This window comes from Neovison vison, chromosome 14, assembly GCF_020171115.1.
Source record: "Neovison vison isolate M4711 chromosome 14, ASM_NN_V1, whole genome shotgun sequence".
NCBI lineage: Eukaryota > Metazoa > Chordata > Mammalia > Carnivora > Mustelidae > Neogale > Neogale vison.
The window spans coordinates 9,749,626-9,771,319 of record NC_058104.1 but is presented as its reverse complement, the minus strand read 5'-3'; the positions used below and the strand labels follow the sequence as shown (position 1 = coordinate 9,771,319).

The 21,694-nt window shown below is 56.7% G+C and overlaps 1 protein-coding gene across 2 annotated transcripts in view; it reads right to left on the bottom strand.

Annotated features, from left to right (window-relative positions):
* COL26A1 (collagen type XXVI alpha 1 chain) overlaps nt 1-21,694 on the bottom strand; it is a 120,507-nt gene that overhangs the window by 6,417 nt on the left and 92,396 nt on the right. For both annotated transcript variants that reach the window (XM_044232888.1, XM_044232889.1), the window contains exons 4-8: nt 8,017-8,078; nt 4,627-4,783; nt 3,168-3,266; nt 2,385-2,537; nt 666-749 (exon numbers count right to left, since the gene is read on the bottom strand). In XM_044232888.1, the coding sequence (XP_044088823.1) occupies nt 666-749; nt 2,385-2,537; nt 3,168-3,266; nt 4,627-4,783; nt 8,017-8,078 (555 nt within the window). The remainder of the gene's footprint in view (nt 1-665; nt 750-2,384; nt 2,538-3,167; nt 3,267-4,626; nt 4,784-8,016; nt 8,079-21,694) is intronic.

Here is a 21,694-nt window from a genome sequence, read left to right as displayed (position 1 = left end):
CCCCTCACCTCTGTGGGGCATTCGCTCAAATGAAACCTTTTAAAAAGAGGCCAGGAAACTAGAGCCCTGTGCCACATAGGGAGCAGTGACTATGTGAAAGGGGCAAATGAATAATGGGGGGACAAGGCACCCACATACTTGGTGAGCAAGGCTGGCCCCTGTCCCACACTCCCCTTCGCTCCCCTCCCCTCCCCTCTGCTCCCCTCCCCTCCCCTCCAGCAAGGGTCCTTGGAGGGTGGGGATCAGGCCAGGCCCAGGATCCAGCCCCTTAGAACCCCAGGGCCATCCCCTGCTCCAGGGCCCCTGGTTTCTGCCAAAAGGCCTGCACCTGCCCTACCAGCGCCTGGGGCCAGCCCTGTGCTGACCCCGTCCCTGTGCTGACCTCTGGACCTGGGCCTCCACGTACCCTGGCACAACCGCCACTTGGGCCCACAAGGGAGCAGCCCTGAGTGGCTTCATGCAGGCAGCAGGCAGAAACATTTGGGGCTCTTGTGTCTAGTCCCACCAGGGTGCTGTCTCCCAGAAGCAAGGGACCTCGCCCAATCCCCAGTATCCTGCCAAGGCCATGGTTCCCCAACCGGCCGCACAAGGCCCCTTGGCTCAGGCCAAGCCCAGAGCAGGTGCCCCCATGCAGACCAGGCTGTGCAGCTGCCCTCTGCACTTACCTGGAGGGCCAGGGGGGCCCCGGGGCCCCGGGACGCCAGCCAGCACTGTGTCCACGGCGGCTGAGGCCAGCTGTGAGTCTCCGTCTGCAGGCAGAGCAGTCGCCTGTGACCCGGTGGGTAGGACCAGGGTGCAGGACCTGAGCTTCCCCAGGGCCAGGACAGGCACCCACGACTCCACTGGGCCTCACAGCAGCCATGACAAGCACACACTCTTGCTCCCGTAGAGCCCAGGTCGAAGGGCACAGAAAGCCCAGAGGGGTTCATATAATGCACAAACTCCTTCCAGAGCATTCCAGTCCCTTCAGAGTCTGGCCCTGCCCTACTTACCTCCCCAGTTCCCCAGCCAGAACTCTCCTCCCCTCCCCCTACTCCACTCCACAGGCCCTTTCTTGATGCACCTGACAGGCTCACTCCGGTGGGGCCTCCTCTTCCAGGAAAGCCTCCCTGCCCAGTCCTTTGAGCTGCAGAGCCCTGGGCTGCCTCTGTAGGGCCCATTACTCAGCCTGGGGCAGGGATGGGGTCCATTATTGACCCAGTTCCTGCTATTTGGGTCTCTCCAGGGCAAGCCCCCTGTGACTTTGTCCTGCTTGAACCCCAGAGCCAGACCCAGAGAAGCCAGTCCAAGAAATGCCTGGGATGGGAGTGGCTACCCCTGCCCTTCCCGTCACACCCAGAAGCCAGGACCACACTTCTAGGGGCTCACAGCAGATGGGGACCCACTAGGGCACCCCAACTCCTCCCCAGGCACACACCCGGCACTCCCTTGGGGACCCCAAAGGCTGGTGAGGAGGGTCCCATCGGAAGAGGGCTCTGAGCGCTCTGGATGGCAGCAGTGCCCGAGGCATCGTGACCAGGGCAGGCTGGAGCCCTGGGATGGCTCCCTGTGGCCCTGGGGCGTGTGCGGCGGAACCCTGCTCTCTCTCTGAGTCTTCAGTGAGTCCCCACTTGCTCCAGAAGGCTCTGCTCTTACCGGCTGGGCCCCTGCACCCGCTGAGGGCAGCCCAGGAACCCCCATTCTGCTCAAGAACCAGTCCCTCCCTTCCACTGGAGCAACTCCACTGGGAGTATTAACTGCCCCCACTCTACAAGTGGGGAAACTGAGGCTCAGACAGGGACAGAAGCACCAGCAGGAGGGGGTCAGAGTTTCTCTGACCCAGACAAAGAGGTCCCTGTCCCCCACGGTGCTTGGGATGTCCTCCAACCCTGTCACCCGCCTCTTAAAACTTTCCCCCGGTTCCCCGGGGCACTTAATCAGAGGATACCCCTTTGGTGGTCCCCCCATCCTCGGAGCCTCCCTGCTCCCCCCCACCCCACTGGGTAGGCAGGTGTGTCTGGGTTCAGAAACCCCAGACTGTGGCCCCCGAGGGCTGGAGCCTGTTTTCCTCACGGCTGTGTCCCCAATGACACAAACCATGTGATGACACACAGTAAGTGCTCAGCCAACACTTGTCACACAGTCCAAGGTCAGGGATTTGTGAGGGGATGTGCTCCTGCCACCAGGTGGGGAAACTGAGGCTGGCCACACAACAGAGTGACATTGAGGAGGGGGTCAGGAAGCCAAGGGCAGGAGCTGGGCACCAAAGCGGTGACAGGCCGGGCTGGGGGCTAAGGACCCTTCCACCAACCCACCACCCCCAGCAGAGCCCTGCTCCCAGGCTGCTGCCCAGCTCCCTAAGGGTCTGCTTCCCCAGGGTCCGTCTCTCGGCGGGGAGCACTCACCGCCCTTGTCCGTCGGCGGCTGCAGGGAGTAGAGGACCCCTTGAGGGCTGTTTGGAGGGAAGCCCGGGCTGCCTGCTGGGCCGGGGGGGCCGGGGGGCCCGGGGCGCCCCGTCTCTCCAGGAAGCCCGCGGGGCCCTGGCGGCCCCAGGTGGCCTGCAGTGGGAAAAGAGGAGCCCCGTGAGGGCCGGGCCTGGCGACAGACACCGCAGATGGCAAACAGGTCAGCAGTGGCTGCTAGACTAGCCTCCCTGGGGGGCTGTCCTGGGATGTGAGTGAACGTGGCTTTCGCTTCAGGCCTGGGGCGCACTGGGGCTGCTGGGCGGGAGGTGAGGGAGGCAGGCTGGCCCCCTCCAGGGGTCTCAGCTCTGGGGTTGGGGCACCGAGAGTGCCAGGCAAGCCGGGCCAGCCCTACACCTACCGTCACAGGACCTGCAAGACCTTCCCTGCAGGACCCAGGAGGAGATGGGGGGGGCTCTCTGGAGGGGTTTAAATGGCTAAGAAGGGTCCCCAGGCCTCAGCTGCCCCACCCCCCTTGCCTGTACCCCCCCCAACTCCCAGAGCCTTTTGTTCTTCCTGCAGCCCAGGGTCAGACCAGACCCTAAAACCTTTGGGATGGGGTGGCAGTGGGGGTGCTGGTGGGAGGAAGTGAGCCCAGAGCCCCCCAGGACAGCAGTCACTGACCCCAGCAAGATCAGGGCTAATGGGATGCCTCACCTGCTCAGATAGGGGAGGAACCCCAGCCCCGTCCCCCAGCGGACAAAGTCAGATCCGGGGGTTCCTTACCAGGAGGCCCTGCTGGGCCCTTCTCTCCTGCCTGGCCCCGGTCACCTTTGGAGCCTGGAGGACCTGCAGGCCCTGGTGGTCCCGTCTGCCCCGGGGGCCCTGGGGAGAGAATGAGATGAGCTCTGAGGACGTTGGGGGCCAAGCCACCGTGGAGGGGCTCCGGGCCTGACCCCCTGGGCCATTTCCCAGGAGCAGAGACCTCATTACAGTCTACGACCCATTGTTGTACCTATTAACTCCAATGGTCTCAACAGCTACTTGTGTTCCCACTTCACAGGTGGGGAAACTGAGGCTTTGGAAGGTGTGGTCCCTTGTTCAAGGGCCCAGAGTCAGGCTGCTGCTGAGTTAGGCCCCTCCCTCCGGAGTCCTACTGTATCCCCACTCAGGGTTGGGAACAGTGCCTATAGTAAAGAGCTCCCCAATGAGGCCTCCTTGGACACCCCGGTGTCACCATATGTTGGGTTTGTGCCCCACCTGGTGGCCATTTCTTGGAACTGCACTTCTCCTTGAATGGAGAAAGTGGCCCAATAGACCCAGCACCCCTCCCAACTTCCGCCTCAGGGCATTTGGGTCCTGGGTCTTCCTCCTCCTTAGTTCCAGGAGAAGGATTTGGAAGAAGGCAGGCGGGGGCAGCTGCCTGGGTGTGAATCCTTGGGAGGTGGCCTGGGGACCCAGAATGAGATGCTCCCCACAACGCCTGAGCTCCCTCCTCCCCCCACAGAAGATCACAGAGTGTCTGCTCCTCCCAGAACTGGCCACTGGGTGCTCCCACTGCTGGAGGCTGTGCCCTCCCTGCTCTGCTCCCTCTCCCGACTGGACAAGCAGAGGAGGTAAGGAGGGGACAGGGCATGAGCTCGGAGCGGAGTCTGGAAGCAGGGGGGCTCACCTCCGAGAGAGGCGAGGGAAGGAGAGCGTCCCCTGCACAGGGCTCTCTCGTGGGGCCAAGAATTATCGAGACCACGGGCTCCTGGATCAGGGGCTGACCGCAGGAGTCATTTCTCCAATCCTTGCTGGAACCCCAAGCATTACACACTTACTGGAATGATTAGAGAGGATTTCTGTGCAGCTGAAGGTGATAAAAAGTATTTACAAACTAGCACAGCACGGACCAGAAGGTGGTGGGAGGCAGAAAGCTCCCGGTAAAACTGAGCCCGAAGTCTGGGGCTGGGCTCGGGGCCCTGAGCGCAGGTGGGCTTCGGGGCAGGACAGGAGGACACACACCCAACTGCGGGACAAGGCAGAAGGGTGAGGCTCTGTAACAGTCCGGATGGGGTCTACGGGTGCAGGGCTCCAGCCAATGGTTTCCAAGAAGGCATGAAGCCCCAGTGGCCAGAGCTTCCATGTTTCTAAGAGAAGTTTCCAGAACTCCTGGTTTTCTTTCGAAAGCCTACAGTTTTGAAATGTTAGCTCCGTTTTTCAACACTTGATCCCAAGGGTCTCTGGGGCAGGCCTCACTCACCAGCTGGGCCCGTAGGCCTTCTCCTTCGGGGCCCTGGGTGGGCGAGGGGGATGGCATCTGGGAGGAAGTCCTCATTCCAGGGTGGGACGGTGCTCTGGGGGACCGGCAGGTCATTGCCCGGGCCTGCGGGCTGCTCTGCGGCTTCCAGCAGGAGAACCTGGGCCGGGAAAGGACAGAGGGTCAGGACCCCGGGCAGGCCAGAGACCGTTGTGCACTGGGGATGTGTGCCCCCATGAGACCTGCAGCTCCCCAAAGCCAGGTGTGGGTGATCACCAGCCCCTTGCTGGAATGTTCCCCCTACCCCTACCCTCCTCTCCTTCCTGTGTCAGGAGAGACCTTGGACCCGGGGGTCAAGCAGGTTGTCACGGGGACACCTTCAGACTCCCTGGACTCTTCTTCTGGAGCGGTCATCACTGTGAGGAGAGCCCTGTGGTCACCCCTAACCCCTGCCCCGGCTTCCCCCAAAGAAGGGACTGAAAAGATACCAATGGGCCTGGCTTGGGGCGTGGTTTTTAGTAGGAGCTCTGGGAAAACAAAAGGTGGCCACGCGGGGTCAGCGTGGAAAGCCACCCTGTCTTCTCCCCTTGAGAGAGCTGGGGCATCAAATCCTGGGAAGACCCAGGTCCTGGGCGGGAACACGGTCTCCCTAACGCAGGAGAGCTGGAAGTCAGGCCTCAGGGGCCCTCGTGAGTCCCTGCTGTTTCCCAAAGAGGTCAGCAGGGGGCGCGCTGCACCAGGGATCGGAGCAAGGCAGCCTGATGGGTGCGCAGACCCTGGGTAGGCAGAGAGGGGTCCCTGGGCCAGGTGGACAGGTGCTCCGCCCATCGCAAGCCCCTAGTCTTTGCGCTCTGCTGCCTGAAGAAGAGGAAGGCCGGTGTCTCGGGTTCCCCCCAGCTCTGGGGAGCCAGAACCCCCCATCGGCTAAAGTCCCTGACTCCCCCGCCCCACGTCCACGTCCAGGCCTTGCATTTGGCCTCCCCCCGGCTTCTCCCAGCGTCCCTTGGCTTGCCCAGTGCTCCCACAGGACCTGGCTGCCCCCCCCATCCACCTGCCTGCCCCCTTCCCCAGAGCAGGGGGTCAGGACTCCAAGCAAAGTGAACCCTGCGGAGCCCGCCCAAAACCACCAGCGTCCCCACACTCAGCGCACCCTTCTGGGCCTGCCCTGCTCCTCCGGGGGCTCAGTGGCTTTGCCCCGCCCCTGGGTACACCCAGGGCCCCTCCCACCCACCCCCGCCAAGCCCCTCCCTTCATTCTGCGCCCCCCGAGGATCCTGAGACTCCAGGGACCCTCCCCCCCCTCCCGCCCCCAGCAGTCTGCCTGACCCTGCGGACTGAGGGTGTCCCCTCCTGGGTGTGCCCCCAGCCCCTGCACCATCGCCCGTGCGCCCTCTCTCAGCGCTGCCATCTGCAGCGGACCAGTGGGCTCCTGCCCCGTGAGGCTCCAGCGACCTCCCCCAGCGCCACTTCTCTGAGGCCCTCCCCATTCTGGTCCTTACAAGCCCCCCCACCGCCCGCCGCGCAGGAAGGGTCACCGCAGCCACATCACAGGCAGAGGTGGAAATAGAGGCCCAGAGACCACTAGTGAATTGCCCAATGTCACCCAGCAAGTAGGCACTGGGACCAGTGTCCCATGCAGTGCCCCCCAGCCTCCCAGGGCTTCCCCAGCCCCAGGCATGGCCCAGGTGGTAGCGTCTGTTTCCCGAAGGCTCCCACCTGCCCCCGCAGAGCCACGAACCCCAAGGAGGGTATAGGACCCCCTGCTCGCAGCCTGTGCCCAGACGTGGGCTGCTAGGGGACCCTCCCACCTGCAGAAGGCCTCGGGGGACAAGGGAGGGTCATTCACCCCCTGGGGCTTCTCGTGCCGGGGGCTCTGCCTGTAAGATAGAGACGGCAGCCTGGTGGGAGAGGGTGACACAGAGCTTCTGGCCGGTCGGCACTCCACTGTTCCCAAAGCCGGGTCCCACGGCCATGTTGTGTGAGGCCCCGGCTGCCCTTGACCCGGATCAGCACATTGCCCAGATAAGGAGGTAGGAGCTTGGGCCAGACTCACCTAGCTGGGGCGGTGGCGGTCCCACTGATGTCTGACTCCAGGGACAGCCATCCGCAGCCCCCATCCAAAAGGGTATGCCCTCAGGGTCGGGCTTCCAGGGCAGGAGACAGGGCCCAAGCGGGAGGCAGGGTTGGCAAGGGCTGTGTGTGTGTGTCTGTGTGTCCGTGCGTGTCTGTGAGGGCGTCTCTGGGTCTCTATGTTTATGCATATATGTGCACGTGTGTGCGTGCGTCTACGTGTGTCTATATATGTGTGCATGTGCGTGTGTATCTGCGTGTGTGTGTCTGTGGGGCTGTGTGTGGATGGGTATGTGTCTGTGGGAAGACCTGCCTGTCAGGCTTTTCTGGGCAGGGGGCCCGACCTCTGAGCCTACTCTGTGGTCTTGCCACGGGGGTCTCTCAGCCCCTGTCGGCGCTCTGTCCCCACCAGACTTCCCCGCTGGCAGGCCATGCTCCCGCCCGCCTCCCACACCGGACACTCTGTCCTGGGCCAGGCAGTCCCAAGTTCCAAGAGGTGAAGGTAGGGCAGCCTCGGCCCCCAAGGCACTGGCTTCTTCCTGCAGGAACCCGAGATACCACCGGGGCCTCCCCAGGGCCCAGGAGCAATTTCAGCCAATATGTGAGGCATGGACATGAGGTAATAGGGGACACAGCTTGGAAGAAGTGTCTCCCACTGAGGGACGGTAGAGACGGCCCTGTGGCTCTGTCCCAGGCCTGCTCTGCACTATCCCTCCGAGGGACCAAAGGGGACAGAGCCGCCAGTGTCCACGAGGGTGACCCGCCCGTCACCACCCCTGTGCCTCACACAGCCTTCCCTTCTCTGACTTACTCCCTCCCTCCTCACCCCATTCTGCCTGGGGCTGCCCCCCCCATAAATGACTCCTCATTTCTTCCATCCTCCAGCCTCTGGGGTGCCCCGCTGTGCCCCCTACTGTAGACAGGGCGAAAGCTGACAGGAGCCAGGAGCTCCTTCTCCATTGTCTGGGCCCCACCGTGTGCCAGACAGGGAGGGAAAGAAGGAGCCAGAGTTGGGGACAGTGGCCCTTTCCACCAAGGGGTCACCTTCTGGGCATCCAGCGCCCCCCCCTCACTGAGACTCACATCCAGACCAGCCTGCTGTCCGAGGCCTCCAGATTTCTTGCTTTCCCCTCCCCAGGGGGCTGGCCCAGCCCAGAAAAGGCCACCCAGAGCCACAGAAGCCCCAGCAGCACCCGAGCCCTGGGACCAAGCTGCTCGGGCCTGCTGGGCTCCCTAGGGCTGGGCTGCTACCGATGTACAGGGCTCGCACACACCCACCAGCTCCCGGAGCCAGCGCCCCCCCCCCCCCCCCCAGCCGTCTGACCTTGGCCTCCAGCGTGGTTAGCCGCTCACTCATGTCACTGAGCCGGGTACAGTTCATGCATTCTGAAAGAGAAGGGTGAGAACGGAGTGTAGACCCCGGGGAGAGAGCAGCCAGCTGCCAGGACAGCCTCTGGGCCGGCAAGCGGGGAGCTCTCTGACCAGTTTGCCTGGAAAACTCCTACCCAGCCTTCAGGGCCTTATCCTTGGTGCCCCCTCCTCCAGGCAGCCCACCTGACCTTGGAGCACCCACGGCACATTATTCAGCAAAGTGTCCAAGCCAGCACCCCAGGTGCCCAGTCAGCATGTGAGTGCCATAAACGTAGGATCTTTGTCTATTTTATTTGCCCACAGATCTCAGTGCCTGGCACAAAGGAGGGGCTCAAAAAAAATCCAACAATTGATTACATAGGTGGTAAAGGGGATGCTCCCTGCCTTTGAGAACATCAGTCTAGGGAGGAGGATGGGCAAATAGGTAGGGGCTGTAGGGGCTATACCAGGGCTATAAGAATAAGATGTCCAAAATAGCATCACAGGGGACAGCAATGCCAGTTTGGGGTGGGGGAAGGTGGTGGTCAGGGAGGACATCCTGGAGGCGGGGGCATCTAAGGTGAGGCCTGAGAGATGCACCATATGATGGCCTGGTGAGGAAAGAGGGCTGAGGCCTAGAAACAAGCAAGACCAGAGAAGGGTCTGGAATCAGTCTGGCCGAATCAGAGCAGACCCAGCCCCCCCCCACCCCCTACCCCACACATACACCCGGGACTGGAGCAGTGGGCTGGGACCTAACACTGGAGGGCTGGCAGGAGGGGCTCTGGGGCAACGTCCTGAGGCCAGTGGGCAGCTCTCGGAGGGGCTGAAAGTCAAGGTCAGATCTGCATTTTGAGAAGGTCACTCCGGCAGCAGCGAGTCCGGTGGGCGTGTGTGGGAGGGATGGAAGCCAGAAGGCCAGTTAGAAGACTGATGATGGTGAACCCCCCAGGCCCACATCTCCCACATAAATAGATAATATAATAGATAATTATATTATCTATTTAAGTCTGTCTGCTCCAGGGACTGGAGCTGTTTAATGAGGAAACAGGCATTCAAAGCTGTTCTCCAGAGCTTTTATTGCTGCAGAAGTCAAGGGATGCCTAAATCACTCACTCGGCTCAAAGTCTGACCTTCCAGGAACCTCAGTCTGGACGAAAGAGACACACTGAGGTGTGAGGGTAACTCGGCAGGTCCCAGTTGCTGTGCTGGGGCTGCCCATCGGTGGCCTCTGTGGCCACAGCGAGGCCTGAAGCTCACCAGCAGCGACCATACCTGCCCCCCACCACTGGCCTCCCCTGTCCCCTAAGAGGTTCCCCAACCTCATCTCAGAAAACAAATCCCCCATTAATGTCCTAAGTTTGGGTGGTGATTGCTCTGCAAGACATAGAGGATGCCCAGAGGGCTTAGGACCAGGGTACGGGCTTTGTCCTCCCACGGCGGGGGGCAGCTTGAGGCAGGGGTTGCAGACATGGGGCCTTCTGCTCAGCCCTGGTTGGGTTTACAAGACGCAGGCTGCCTGAGGCTCCGCCCACCCTCATCTCCCTCCCCAGCTCCCCTGGACTGGGCCCAATCAGTGGTTTATAAGCATTTTTTAAGAACAGAACTCTTTTTCCCCCTCAATAAAACCTTGTCCATAACCCCGATACATAAAACAGATTAGAGACTGAGGTACAAATGCTGAAACTTCCAAACAACCAGGGGAATGTATATAGTTTCATGACTAGGGCAGGCGAGGACTTCACAAAGGATCAGGAGAGAGGGGGCAGGTTTTCTGCTTAAACATGGGTCGGGGGAGGGGGGCACTATACCCCTGTGTTTCTTCCTCGCTTCTCCCAGGAAAGGGTAGTGAAGAAAGAGAAGGGGATAAAAACCCGCAAAGCAAAGAGAAGGGCAGAGGAGAATTCTCAGCAGGTGAAGCCCATAACGTAGTTGGTGGCCCAGTCCCAGCTGGAAAGAGGACATCAGAGCTTCCAGGCCCCCCTGAGGCCAGCCCAGCACCAGGCAGGAGAGCAGAGGGGTCCTCTCTGGGGACCAGGACATGACTGAGGGGACAGGCCCACAGGTGCCTACACTGAGAGCAACGGCGCGGTCTCCCAAGGCGCCCCATCAACAAGGCCAAACCACAGACCCTCCTTCTCTCTAAAAACAGAGCTCAGGGTCCCCAAGCCTTACAGGAAGCCTTTAATGGAAAGACAGAGATCAAAGCAAGTGGGGTCCCACGTGTCCACTCACTACCCCAACCCTATCTGTCTACCGACCCGTCCAATCATCACCTCCCCGCACACTGCCTACTTTACCCTCCCTGCCTCCCCCCCCACCTCCCCTACCACCCTTTCATCCCGAACTTCCTGAGGCATTTAGGGGACCCAAACAGAGCATTTCCAGGGTCTGAGGCTACAAATAGGACTCTCTGCAGGGGGGAAGTTCTGCGGAGGGAGGGGTGAGCCTCGGGCTCTCACAGGAACCTATTTCTGGAAAGTGTGCTGGGCCTGGGCCCAGTTTGTTCTGGCACTAGGCACCCCGCTTGGCCGGTGAGGTGAGCTTGGCTGGCAGCAGGCACGGTGTGGAGGTGGGGGGGAAGGGGGGCTCCAGTTCTCCAGCCACAGAGAGGCCCGGGAGGCCCAGCCAGCGGGCAGGGCTGAGGCTGCCAGCTCGGTCTCCCCGTGCCACCTGCCTGGGCAGGCGCTGAGACCAGCCTGGTTTTACGGTTCCCCTGGCTTTCTGTCATCAACAAGCAATTATATTATGTTTGTTTAAATTTTCTAATGATTCATGGGAGCGGTGGGGACCCAGAAATGGCACCGAGGGTGCTGACTGGCACGGACCGCGGACCAGGCCCTGCCCGCTGGCTCTGGGCCTCGGTTTCCCCTCGCTAAGAGGAAGCCTCTCACTTCCCGAGATTCGGAAGTTCCCATGATCCCGGCTCCCCTTTCCCAGCACACACGGGCCCATGAGCGTCCCAGGCCGCAGCACATTCCTGGTCTCTCGGATGCGGGAAAGCGTGCCTGGAACTCTTTGCCAATCTGTGCGAACCGAAGTGTGGATGTTCCAGGCAAACCGTGGCGGGGGTGTGAGAAAGAGGGAGGGACTCACCGCTTGGTGCCGTCAGTAGAAAGAGAACTAAAAGTCCACTAATTCACTGTGAGGCTGGAGAAGAGCTCATCTGACCTCTCTGCCCCTCAATTTTCTCAGCTGTAGAAGGGGTCAGTACTGGATCAGCTCCAAGGGCCTCAGGACCCTGCTTCCGGTGCCCTTGCCCTCCAGCTCTCACCGCTGGGCTCCGGCCGCCCACTGCAGGACAACCGTACACTGCTAATCCAGCTGCCATCTGCCTTTGGCCAGCATGCTCACTGCTGATGGCTCTGTATCCAGACTTGAGGACCCAGCTCCCAAGTGAGGCTGACCCCCCAGGCCTGGGCCCAAAGGGAAGCCTTGCCCACTGCAGAGAAATTGAGAGGCCGAGTGAGATGGCATAAGACCCTGACAGGGGAGACCCAGGGCACAAGGTGGTCCTGCCCCCAAACACTCAGCCCCCCTAGGAGAGGCCTCGGAGATGGGTCCACAAGCAGGGAGCATGTGCAGGGTGGATGTCCCTGGGGGACCAAGCTGGAAGAGATCCTAAAATCCCCCTGGGAACCTCTGACTCCAGCCCAAACTCCTAAGCCCTGTAGGAGAGCTCCAGGGAGGTCAGTGGGGTCAGATGCGGGGGGACAGGGGGCGAGGCTGGCCAGGTGTGTTCATAGGAGACCACGGGAACGAGGTCTAAGTGACCTAAACCTAAGTGGCCTCAGTTTCCCCAGTGTGACAAGAGCTGGGCTGGGCCTAGAACAGATAGGACTTGTACCTGTCTATCTTACTACACATGGGGTCAACCCTGCTCTACCCAAGTTCAGTCTAGGGCCACACATTCTTTTGGTGCCTCCCTCCCCCATCACACTGGGGACTTTAAGGCCATGTAGGACCTTCCTGTACTGGTGAGACTTTGTTCATCTCACTCTCTGCTAGAAACTGCTGTCAGGGGGATAAACTTCTTGCCTTGAGTAGGCCTGGGATTTCTTCTGCCTTGTCACTCAGACCTTGCCTCCAGCCAAGCCACACCCCCTCCATTCAGGCCACACCCCTCTGGCTAAGTCACAGACCCTCCAGCCAAAGAGAAATGCTTGGATGTACAGTGACTTTGGGACCAGTTCTAACTCCTGAGCAAAGCCCATGAGAAATGGGTCTGTCTGCCCATGGGGTTCAGCTCCCAGTGTCTGATATTAAATATGCATCAAGAGCCTCCAATGCAAAAGACAAAGACTGAAACAACAAACAGGAAAAAAGCAAGCTCAGAAAACAGAGACAATGAGTGGACAGAAAAAGACTTCAAAAAACCAGAGTGAAACTCTATTATCCTTAGAACGATATGAGAAGATATTGCATCCTGAAAGAGCAGGAGGTTATTTGCAAAGAACCCTCAAAACACAAAAACGCATTTGTAGAAATGGAAGAAAAATAGTTGATGTAAAATATTCAGTCAAAGGATTAGAAGTTAAGGAAATTTTCCAGGAAGTTGCAAAAAACTGTGACAGTTGTAGAGAAGAGATAAGAAAATGAGGGGATCAATCCAGGTCTAACAACCTACGAACTGGAGAGTCCAGAAAAAGAGACCCGAGAAAATGGAGAGAAGTAAAGAAATGATCCCAAAAAATCACCTAAAACTGAAGGATATGAACTTTCAAACTGAAAGAACATGGAAAATGCCAGATGAAAAATAAAACAAAACAAAACTCACACCAAAAAGCACATTGTCATAAAAGTTCAGAATCCCAGAGAGAAAACCCTAAAAGCTTCTAAGATAAAATGAGACCTCCAGGAAATGTCCAAATTTAGTATGGCACTGAACTTCTGAACAGTAACAGTGGAAGCTGGGGAGATAGCAGTATTCTTTTGAGGAAGAGGGTGTCTAGCTAAGATTCTATACCCAGCTCAATTATCCCTCCAGATTTGAGGGTAGAATGAAGTATTTGTAGACACACACAGCCTCAAAACATTGACACGCCACACACCCCTTCTCCGAAAGGTGTTGAAGGATGTATTTCACCAAAACAAAGGAGTAAGCTAGAGAAAAGGAGACTCCCAGCAAGGATATCCAGGGGCACCTGGGTGGCTCAGTGGGTTAAAGCCTCTGCCTTTGGCTCAGGTCATGATCTCAGGGTCCTGGGATAGAGCCCCACATCAGTCTCTCTGCTTGGCAGGGAGCCTGCTTCCTCCTCTCTCTCTCTCTCTGCCTGCCTCTCTGCCTACTTGTGATCTCTGTCAAATAAATAAAAAATCTTTTAAAAAAAAAACAAAAAACAAAACAAGGATATCCAGATGCAATCTTGTCTGAGTTTCCAGCCCTGCTGGCCTGCTCTAAAGATTTCAAACCTGCCAGCCCCAGATTTTAAATAATTGCATAAGCCATTTCCTTAATACAGATGATAGATAGATCATAGATCTAAAGAGATACATGTATATACCTATATAAATGCATATACACACACACATCCTTCTGGTTGTTTCTCTAGAGAACCCTGACTGATTCAAGGTCCAACCTATAAGCAGGTCCTAAACAGACCCATCAACCAGGGGAAAATCTTCTGGACTCTTAGGAGAGTTCCATGATTCAGTTCCAGCCTCCTTAAAGACAGTTTGTCAAATTTAACAAATAAAAACACAATATTTTATCTGTCAACCCTATTTAGTATCTAGTTCTTCCTAGAGACACCCCAAGGCCTTCTCTGGGACAGAGACCCAGGGACAAGTGGCCTCACCCTCAAAGGTTTCTGGACATGTAAGCAACCACACTGAGGGATGCTGCCCAACAGTGTGGCTCTCTTATGAAAGGGGAAACCCCAGCCAGAGGAGATCAAGATGGTTTCCCAAGGAGGAGACAGCTGAGCCCTGACTACTGCTAGTCAAACAATGTTTGCCAAGTACTTGCTCTGGGTCTGGCCCTGGGCTAAGCCCTCTATACCTATTCTTTCCATATAAGCCTCTCACCCACCATGAGGCAGGCACTAGACTGCTATCCCCACTTTGCAGATGGGAAAACCAAGGCCCCTGCTTCCTCGCCTTTATAAGATTCTGCCGGGCCTTGCACTACACACTGCCCCAACAGACCTCATAGAGATCCCTAGCTTAAGCTCCTGTAATAGGTGGGGATCTAATTTGCCATGAGGGAGATGGAGATCAGGGGTGGAGGGAGAAAGTCAGTTGCAGGCTGTAGCTCCAGAGTCTACCAAGCATCCCCATGATGCTCTGGGATCAGCCCTATGGGGAGCAGAGAGGCTCTGGTAGCACCAGGACCTAGGAAATCACCATACCAGTTAACTTCTAGAGATGTTTACCCAGGGAACCCAACACACTGGGATTCTCTAAGCCATACACCCCAGAAGGAAGGGTACAGAGGGCAAGACCAAACCAAAGGGGAAAGCTGCCCTGTGCTTTCCCTGTTTCCCAATGCATGCCAGAGCAAAGAGCCCCATCAGGGGCCAGGGAGCCTGCTGGTCGGATAGAGCCGTGGCTGCATGCCAGGCCCAGCCCTGGGGCCCATGGACAGGACAGAGTAATTAAATTCCATCCTTTTGAATATCAGAGATCACAGAGAAGGCAAGGTTTTTCAGAAACTTCTGCCAAGACATTTATTGAAGAATAATTGAGTTCGTTCTTGGACAGGGGAAGCCTCACATGGGGGTGTGTCCTTGTGATGGAAAAAATCCCCAAGGGGATCAATGGCACTAAGAGCCTCAGAACACAATGGTAGCCAGCTGCCCTGTCCCCCAAGGACACCCGTGTTTGCAGCTCTTGGGCTGCAGGACTTCCTGACAATGTTCAGCATCACCCCACAGGCAAAAGGGACAATGCTGGTGAGTGAAATCAATGCACCAGTGTTTACCAGGCTTAGAGAAAGAAATACCGGGTTATAGTGCCTTCTTTCTGCGAGTGAGAAGGATGAGATCCAGGAAGGTTTGGCAACTTTCCTGGTGCTCAAGGTCATACCATGTGTCAATTAAAGGCTGGAATTAGAACCCAGGGCTTCCCTTCACATGAGGCCATCTTGGGCTGAGCTACATCCCATGGCTGGGGCAGCAGCTCTCATTGGATGTGCAGACAGTGCCTAGACCATGGCTAAGCATGGGCAAAGTCTGTGACATGAGCCTCACTGTGGCCCTAGGGAGTTTTCTGACTGGGCTAGCCAAATCTGTCTCCCACCCCCTCTACCTCCACATCCAGCCCAGAGTTCAAGGTCAACAGGTCTTGACCTAGAACCTGGTGGACCATGGTTGGACCACACTGGAAGTATCTTTCCCCCAACAAAATCTGAAGAGAGATGATTAGAATTATGAAGTTATTTTAGCAAGGTCGCTGGAATACAAAGATAGTTCCTAAAAATCAACATTATTTCTATATACTGGCAATAAGCAAATAGAAAATGAAATTTTATAATGATTCCCTTCACAAAAGTGCCATAAAGTCATCAAATTACCTAGGAGTAAATCTACTGAAAACTACAGCACATCATCGAGAGAAATTAAAGAAGAACTAAATAAATGGAAAGATATACTATATTCATGGATTGGAAGACCCAATAGTATAAAGATGTTCATTCTCCCCAGTTGATCGATAAACCCAATGCAATCCCATGCAAAATGTCAGAAGGCTGTTTGTGTGGGTTTGTTGTACACATGTGTGTATGGAAATTGGCAGATAGATTCTGAAATGTATATGAAAACACAAAAGTCCAAGGATAACCAGGGCAATCTGGAAGAAAGAGAACAAAAGGGGAAGACTTACACTTCTTTAAACTGAGAGCTTTAAAATTGAGACTTATTTTAAAACTAGAGTAATTGAGACATTATTAGCACAAAGACAAACAGACACATACTCACTTCGTTTACGAGAAAAGCACCAATGCAGTTGCACAGAGAAAGGGTAGACTTTATCAATAAACAGTGCTGGTTCAACTGGTTATCCAAATGGAAAAGAAAAATAAAAGAATCAGACCCCCCAGGGGCGCCTGAGTGGTTCAGTCAGCTAAGCGTCCGATTCTTGATTTCGCTCAGGTCGTGATCTCAGGGTCATGCGATTGAGCCCCATGCTGGGCTCCATGTTGACAGTGGAGCCTACTTAAGAGTCTCTTTCTGCCTCCCGCTGCCCCTCCCCCAGGCCACACACACGTGCACTCTCTTTCTCTAAAATAATAAATATTTTTTTAAAAATTATAAGCTGATTTCAGATGGATCATAGACCCAAATCCAAAAGGTAAAAATCCAACTTTTTTTTTTTTTTTAAATACAGCTTTTAAAAGAAACCAGAGGCAATGACCTTCATGACCACATATCTTCAGCAGGACACAAAAAGCACTAGCATCAAAGAAGCCTTTGCCAAAGCGCACAGCATTAAAATTAAGAATTTATTTTCAGGGGCGCCTGGGTGGCTCAGTGGGTTCAAGCCTCTGCCTTCTGCTCAGGTCATGACCCCGGGGTCCTGGGATCGAGCCCCGCGTCGGGCTCTCTGCTGAGCAGGGAGCCTGCTTCCTCCTCTCTCTCTCTGCCTGCCTCTCTGCCTGCTTGTGATCTCTCTCTGTCAAATAAATGAAAAAAATAAAATCTTTAAAGAAAAAAAAAAGAATTTATTTTCATCACAAGAGAATGAACGCGCCTACCACGGAGTAGAAGAGGAGTCTAGGAATGCATGCATCCACAGAGTAAGCTATGCAAAATAATAATGATACACAGGAGGGCTCAGCTCCTTAGCCACAGCAGAAAATGCAAATCACTCCGCAGCGTGCACTCCCACACACCCACAGGAACGGCTAAAATTAAAAAGACTAATGATGACGGGCACCTTCGTGGCTCAGACGGTTAAGCATCTGCTTTCAGCTCAGGTCATGATCTCCAGGTTCTAGGATCGAGGCCCACATCTGGCTCCCAGCTCAGCAGGGAATCTGCTTCTCCCTCCACCTCTCCCCCTGCTTGTGCTCTCTCTCTCTCTCTCTCTCTCAAATGAATAAATAAGAAAGACTAATAATGACAAGGATGACAGAGCACGGGAACCCCTGGAATTCTCAGTGTCTGGAGGGCCATGATATAACCTCCTGAAAAAAACCATTTGGCAGTTTCTTATGAGGCTGAGTAGAAGCAAATCCATCCCCAGATGCGTATCCAACAAAATGAATAAATACTTTCACCAAAAGACATGTGCGAGAATGTTCCCTGCGGCGTCGCTCCTAATAACCCCAAATTATAAATAACCCAAATTCCATCCACAGACGCCTGGATCCACTGAACAGTCCTAGAGCCGATCGCTACGCTGCACTAAGTGAGCACATGCCACGTGCACTGCAGGGGTGCGGGGCGGGTGGGGTGGGGGGAACCTCACAAAGGTGAGGCTGGGTGAAAGCCCGCAACCCCAAAGGGCACACAGCGAGGGATTCTGTGGATCTCGAGGTTTGAACACAGGCAAATAGCCCTGCGCACAGGCATTGAGGTCAGCGGTTCCCTCGGGGAGGGCAGTTCAGGGGAGAGGCAGCTGGAGGGCCTCTAAGGTGATGAAAATGTTCTCTTTCTTGATGTGGGTGCTGGGGCCCAGGTGCGGTCAGTTTCTGGAAATCCTGTCCAAGTTGTTCGGCTGGTTCTAATGCACCAATCGGACCTTCTCCGCCAGCCTTCTCATGGCCCTGAGGACCAGGCCAGCCTTCTCGTGGCCCTGAGGACAAACCCTGCAACAGCCTTTGCTGTCCTGTTATCTCATCTAGAAGTGGCTCCCATCCTACCTACCGTTGATCAGCTAGTTCCTACGTAAGCACCGCCTCCTTCAGGCAGCCTTCCTTGATCACTCCTGGCAAAGTGTGGCACCTGTGAGCCCTGGGCTGAGGGTACCACAGCATTTCCTCTCTAAAACATTAGGGCCTTTGACTTCAGTGAGGGAACAGCAGGAATTAAATAAGCACATTTCTTTAAAAAACCATGATCCCTCCTAAAAATCACTTCTGTCCCTTTGCTACACGGGGCTAACATATTCTCTTTGTTCTTCTCCCCCAGAGGCCCAGCTAAGAAGATACCCAAGCTGGCAGTGGTACGGGGTGGGGGCCGCTGGGGCTGGGGCGGGGGGTGGGGGCGGGGGGCTGGTATCCGGGGGCTGGCTCAGGGCAGCATCACCAGCCCGGAGAGTGTCTGGGCACTGTCACTGGATGAGGGGTAAGGGAAGGGGCACGGGGGAGGCCAAGGCACATGTTCCCCGCCCAAATACAAACACGTGAGCACATGTTCACGAGTGTGTGTGTGCGCGTGCGCACGTGTCGTCTCTGACACGATTAGCCTCACTGGACCCACCCTCCGACGTCCCAACCTACAGCTGTGCAAAGGGCAGCTCAGAGGGGGTAGGGGACTTTCCCAGGTCACACAGAGCTGCGACAAAAACCCCAGTGTCAGGGGCGCCTGGGGTGCTCCGTGGGTTAAGCAGCTGATTCTTGATTTCGGCTCAGGTCAGATCACTGAGCTCAGCGTGGAATCGGCTGGAGACACTCTCTCTCCCTCTGCCTCTCTCTCTCTCTCTCTCTCTCTTAAAAACAAAAACAAACAAAGAAAACCAACCAGTGTCACCAGTGGAAGGCCAGGGGCCCCCCCACCCCACCCATCTCCCTCTGGGCAACTCCAGGAAAAGGAACCCACAGGAGAAACAAGAGAGCTAGTGTTCGCAGCCCACCAGCCACCCCAGCCAGAGGCCAGTCCCCGCTCTGTGAGCATGTGCCCCGGACGGACCTGAAGTGGGGTGGGCTCTGTGTCCTCGGGCAGGGCACAGCCCCCGCTCTGGGCCCCCATATCCCGTAGGTCAGAGCTCTCTGAGTCAGGAAGCTTCGCTGGAGCCGGAAGGAGCACCAGCTGCGCATCCCCTCTCCCCTTCTCTCTCCCGCTGGCTTTGCTTCCTGCAAGCAGAGGGACCCAGTTGGGGCTCATTCTCAGGCTTCTTTGGTGAAATGTGATACCGTGTGCTGGAGAGGCTGCTTGACCTTCAGGTGGGACTCAAGCATCCCGACTTCTCCAGCTACTCCCCATTGGGGGTGGGGGGCTAGGCTTTCCTCCACGATAAACTGAGGCAAGAGTCCCTGACCAGCCTTTGCCCCTGGCCTTTGGGGCACGGTCTCCAGAGACAGAGGAGACGAAGCAGCCCCAGGCCCCACAGGCAGGTGCAGAAACCAGATCAGAGACGCTCCAAAGCTCGGGTGCCCTTTCTTCCAAGACGTCCAGCCCCTGATTGCTTTGGCCACCTTGAGACCCTCACCAGCAAAGGAGTCCCAACCGTGAGAGCGCCCAAGGACAGGGCGCGGGCTCTTGCCTGGACCCCGAGGCCCCCGGAGGCCGCGCACCCCATCGCGGCTGCGTCACCTGCCAGACGGGCTCCCCGGAGGCCGGGATATGCACCTCTCTGGGCCGGTGGGCTGGCGTTGACGGCAGCTTTGCCTGACTCATCGGTGGCCTTCCTTCAGACTGGCGTGGCTGGGGGAGGTCGGTCCCCAGAAATCAATGACATGGGTGTGACAGGGCCAGAATCCTGCAGAATCGGGTATGTGGGCCCTCGGTGGGGATGGCGTGGGGTCCCCGAAGCCGGGGGTGGGGGGGACTTGGATGAAGGCAGCTGTGTACAGTTGCTCAGTGGAGGGACTTCGGGTCATCCAGAAACGTCCCCGGGGGCACGTAGGGGATTTCTTCACAACAGAAAGAAGGGATCTGGGCTCTCCTCGGCTGGGTCTTCCCTGTGTCTGTTCCACGCCTCAGCGTCAGTGACTCAGCTGCCTCTCTTGGGGGGGATTCTGAGCTCCATGTTGTTAATCCGAAGTTAGTGTTTGAAGTGTCTGCCTCTTTCTTCCTCCTCCAGAAACAGATCATAAATATCTCCAGGGTCCCCTGGATCTGGCAGGCAGCACTGCCTCGGCCTGGAAGATGATACCCAGCACAGCCGAGGGAGAGGAACTCGGTGACTGCGGAGCCGTTTGGATACATGGAGTCGGTTCCGCCATCGCTGTGTGTCACGGGGAAAGAAACATTTCTACAGGGCTCCAAGCCCAAGGTCAAGGTTCAAGGGCCATAAAGCAAAGCTGGCTGACAGAGCGGCCTCCAGACCATGGGAGGGTGTCGCCTGACTCTGCCCAGGGCCTTCTGTACCCCAGAGGGCCATAAGGAGGACCCAGAGCCTGGAACCAGGGTGGAGCCTCCCCCACCTGCCACGCCGGTCAGCTGGTCAAGGCTCTGGACGAAACTGACAAGGTGTCCAAGGACAGCAAGAAGGGCATGGAGTCTCTTTGGTCACTGGGGCTTTCAGAGGAAAATGACAGCACAGTTTGGAAAACTGAAAGCAAAGTCGCAGGTCTGTCCCCAGATGCTGGAACTGGATGGGGCAGGGAATCGGGGAGGATCCCCCAGCCAAGAAGAAGGAGACACGGGGAGTAACACCTGAACAGATCTCTCCCCTCTCGGGGTCCCTTCTCCTCCAAAGGCAAGGTGAAAGCCCCAAGGTGGCTTAGCTTTCATTCAGCGTTCGGCTGGGCTCCAGGAAAGGCCTGGGTGTCCTCAGAGGGCGATCCGCCTTGTGGTGGCTATTTTGGGGGAGCCGGGAGGGGAGCACGGTGCTCTTCCTGTGGCTTCTTGAGGCCAAATCCCAGGCTGGAGGGACCACAAGCCTGACCCCCTGTTGGAGGAGGGCTCTAAGCAGTTTCCAAAGGCTTTTTAAAAGGAAGGTGTCTTCTTCCTACACACACAAGTGTGTCTGGGACCACAACAGATAGAGAGGAGGTTCTGCCTATAAGGGGTGGGAGCGCGGACTCAGCTCGCTCCTGCCCCTGGGCTCAAGCCGGGCAAGAGGGGGACAGGTCTTGGTGCTCTGACTCCCGGTTCTCAGATACCCAAGGACAGCTCAGGTGATGAGGCTTGTCCCATGTCTAGTGCAAGCATAGGGCACCTGCTTCGTGAGGCTGACATACTTCTGGGCCTGGCCTGTCCCTCCCCATCCACCCATCCCTCTGCGGCCCCCATGCACTGGTCAGCTCCCACCTTCACCCTTCCTGGCCAGGAGTAGGTCTGGCTGGAGCCTTGGTCCGCCTGGCCTGCAGTTGCCATACGGGGAGGAGGCCAGGAAGGCAGAGTTGGTAGGTGACAAGGCTCCAGGCTCTCAAGGTCAAACCTGGACCGCCTGTCCCAGCAGGAGGAGGTGGCCATGGCAACTACAGGATCACTAGATGAGGCCCCTCCCCACCTTGTTTCCCAGCCTGGAGGATCACTCGGATAAGATCTGGTTCCTTCTTAGAGAAGATTTCCCTCCCCCACGACTGCCCCAGTCATTTAAAACACACTTAAAGGATACGTGGGCATTTGTGCCCCCAATAGGCTGTGTGACCTTGGGGAAGTTCCTTAACCCACTGAACTTGAGTTACTTTGCTCAGAAGAGAAGGAAAATCAGGGCCACCTCCTAGGGCCCTGAGCTAGTTAGAGGGAATGCAGAATTAGCATTCATATACTCCTATTAGAAAGTAAGTCTTCCATGCAACTATAAAGACCAAAGGATCTTGGACCTACCTCACCCAGCTCTTTCTTTAAATAGATTAGAACACAGAGGTGGGGTGGTAAGTG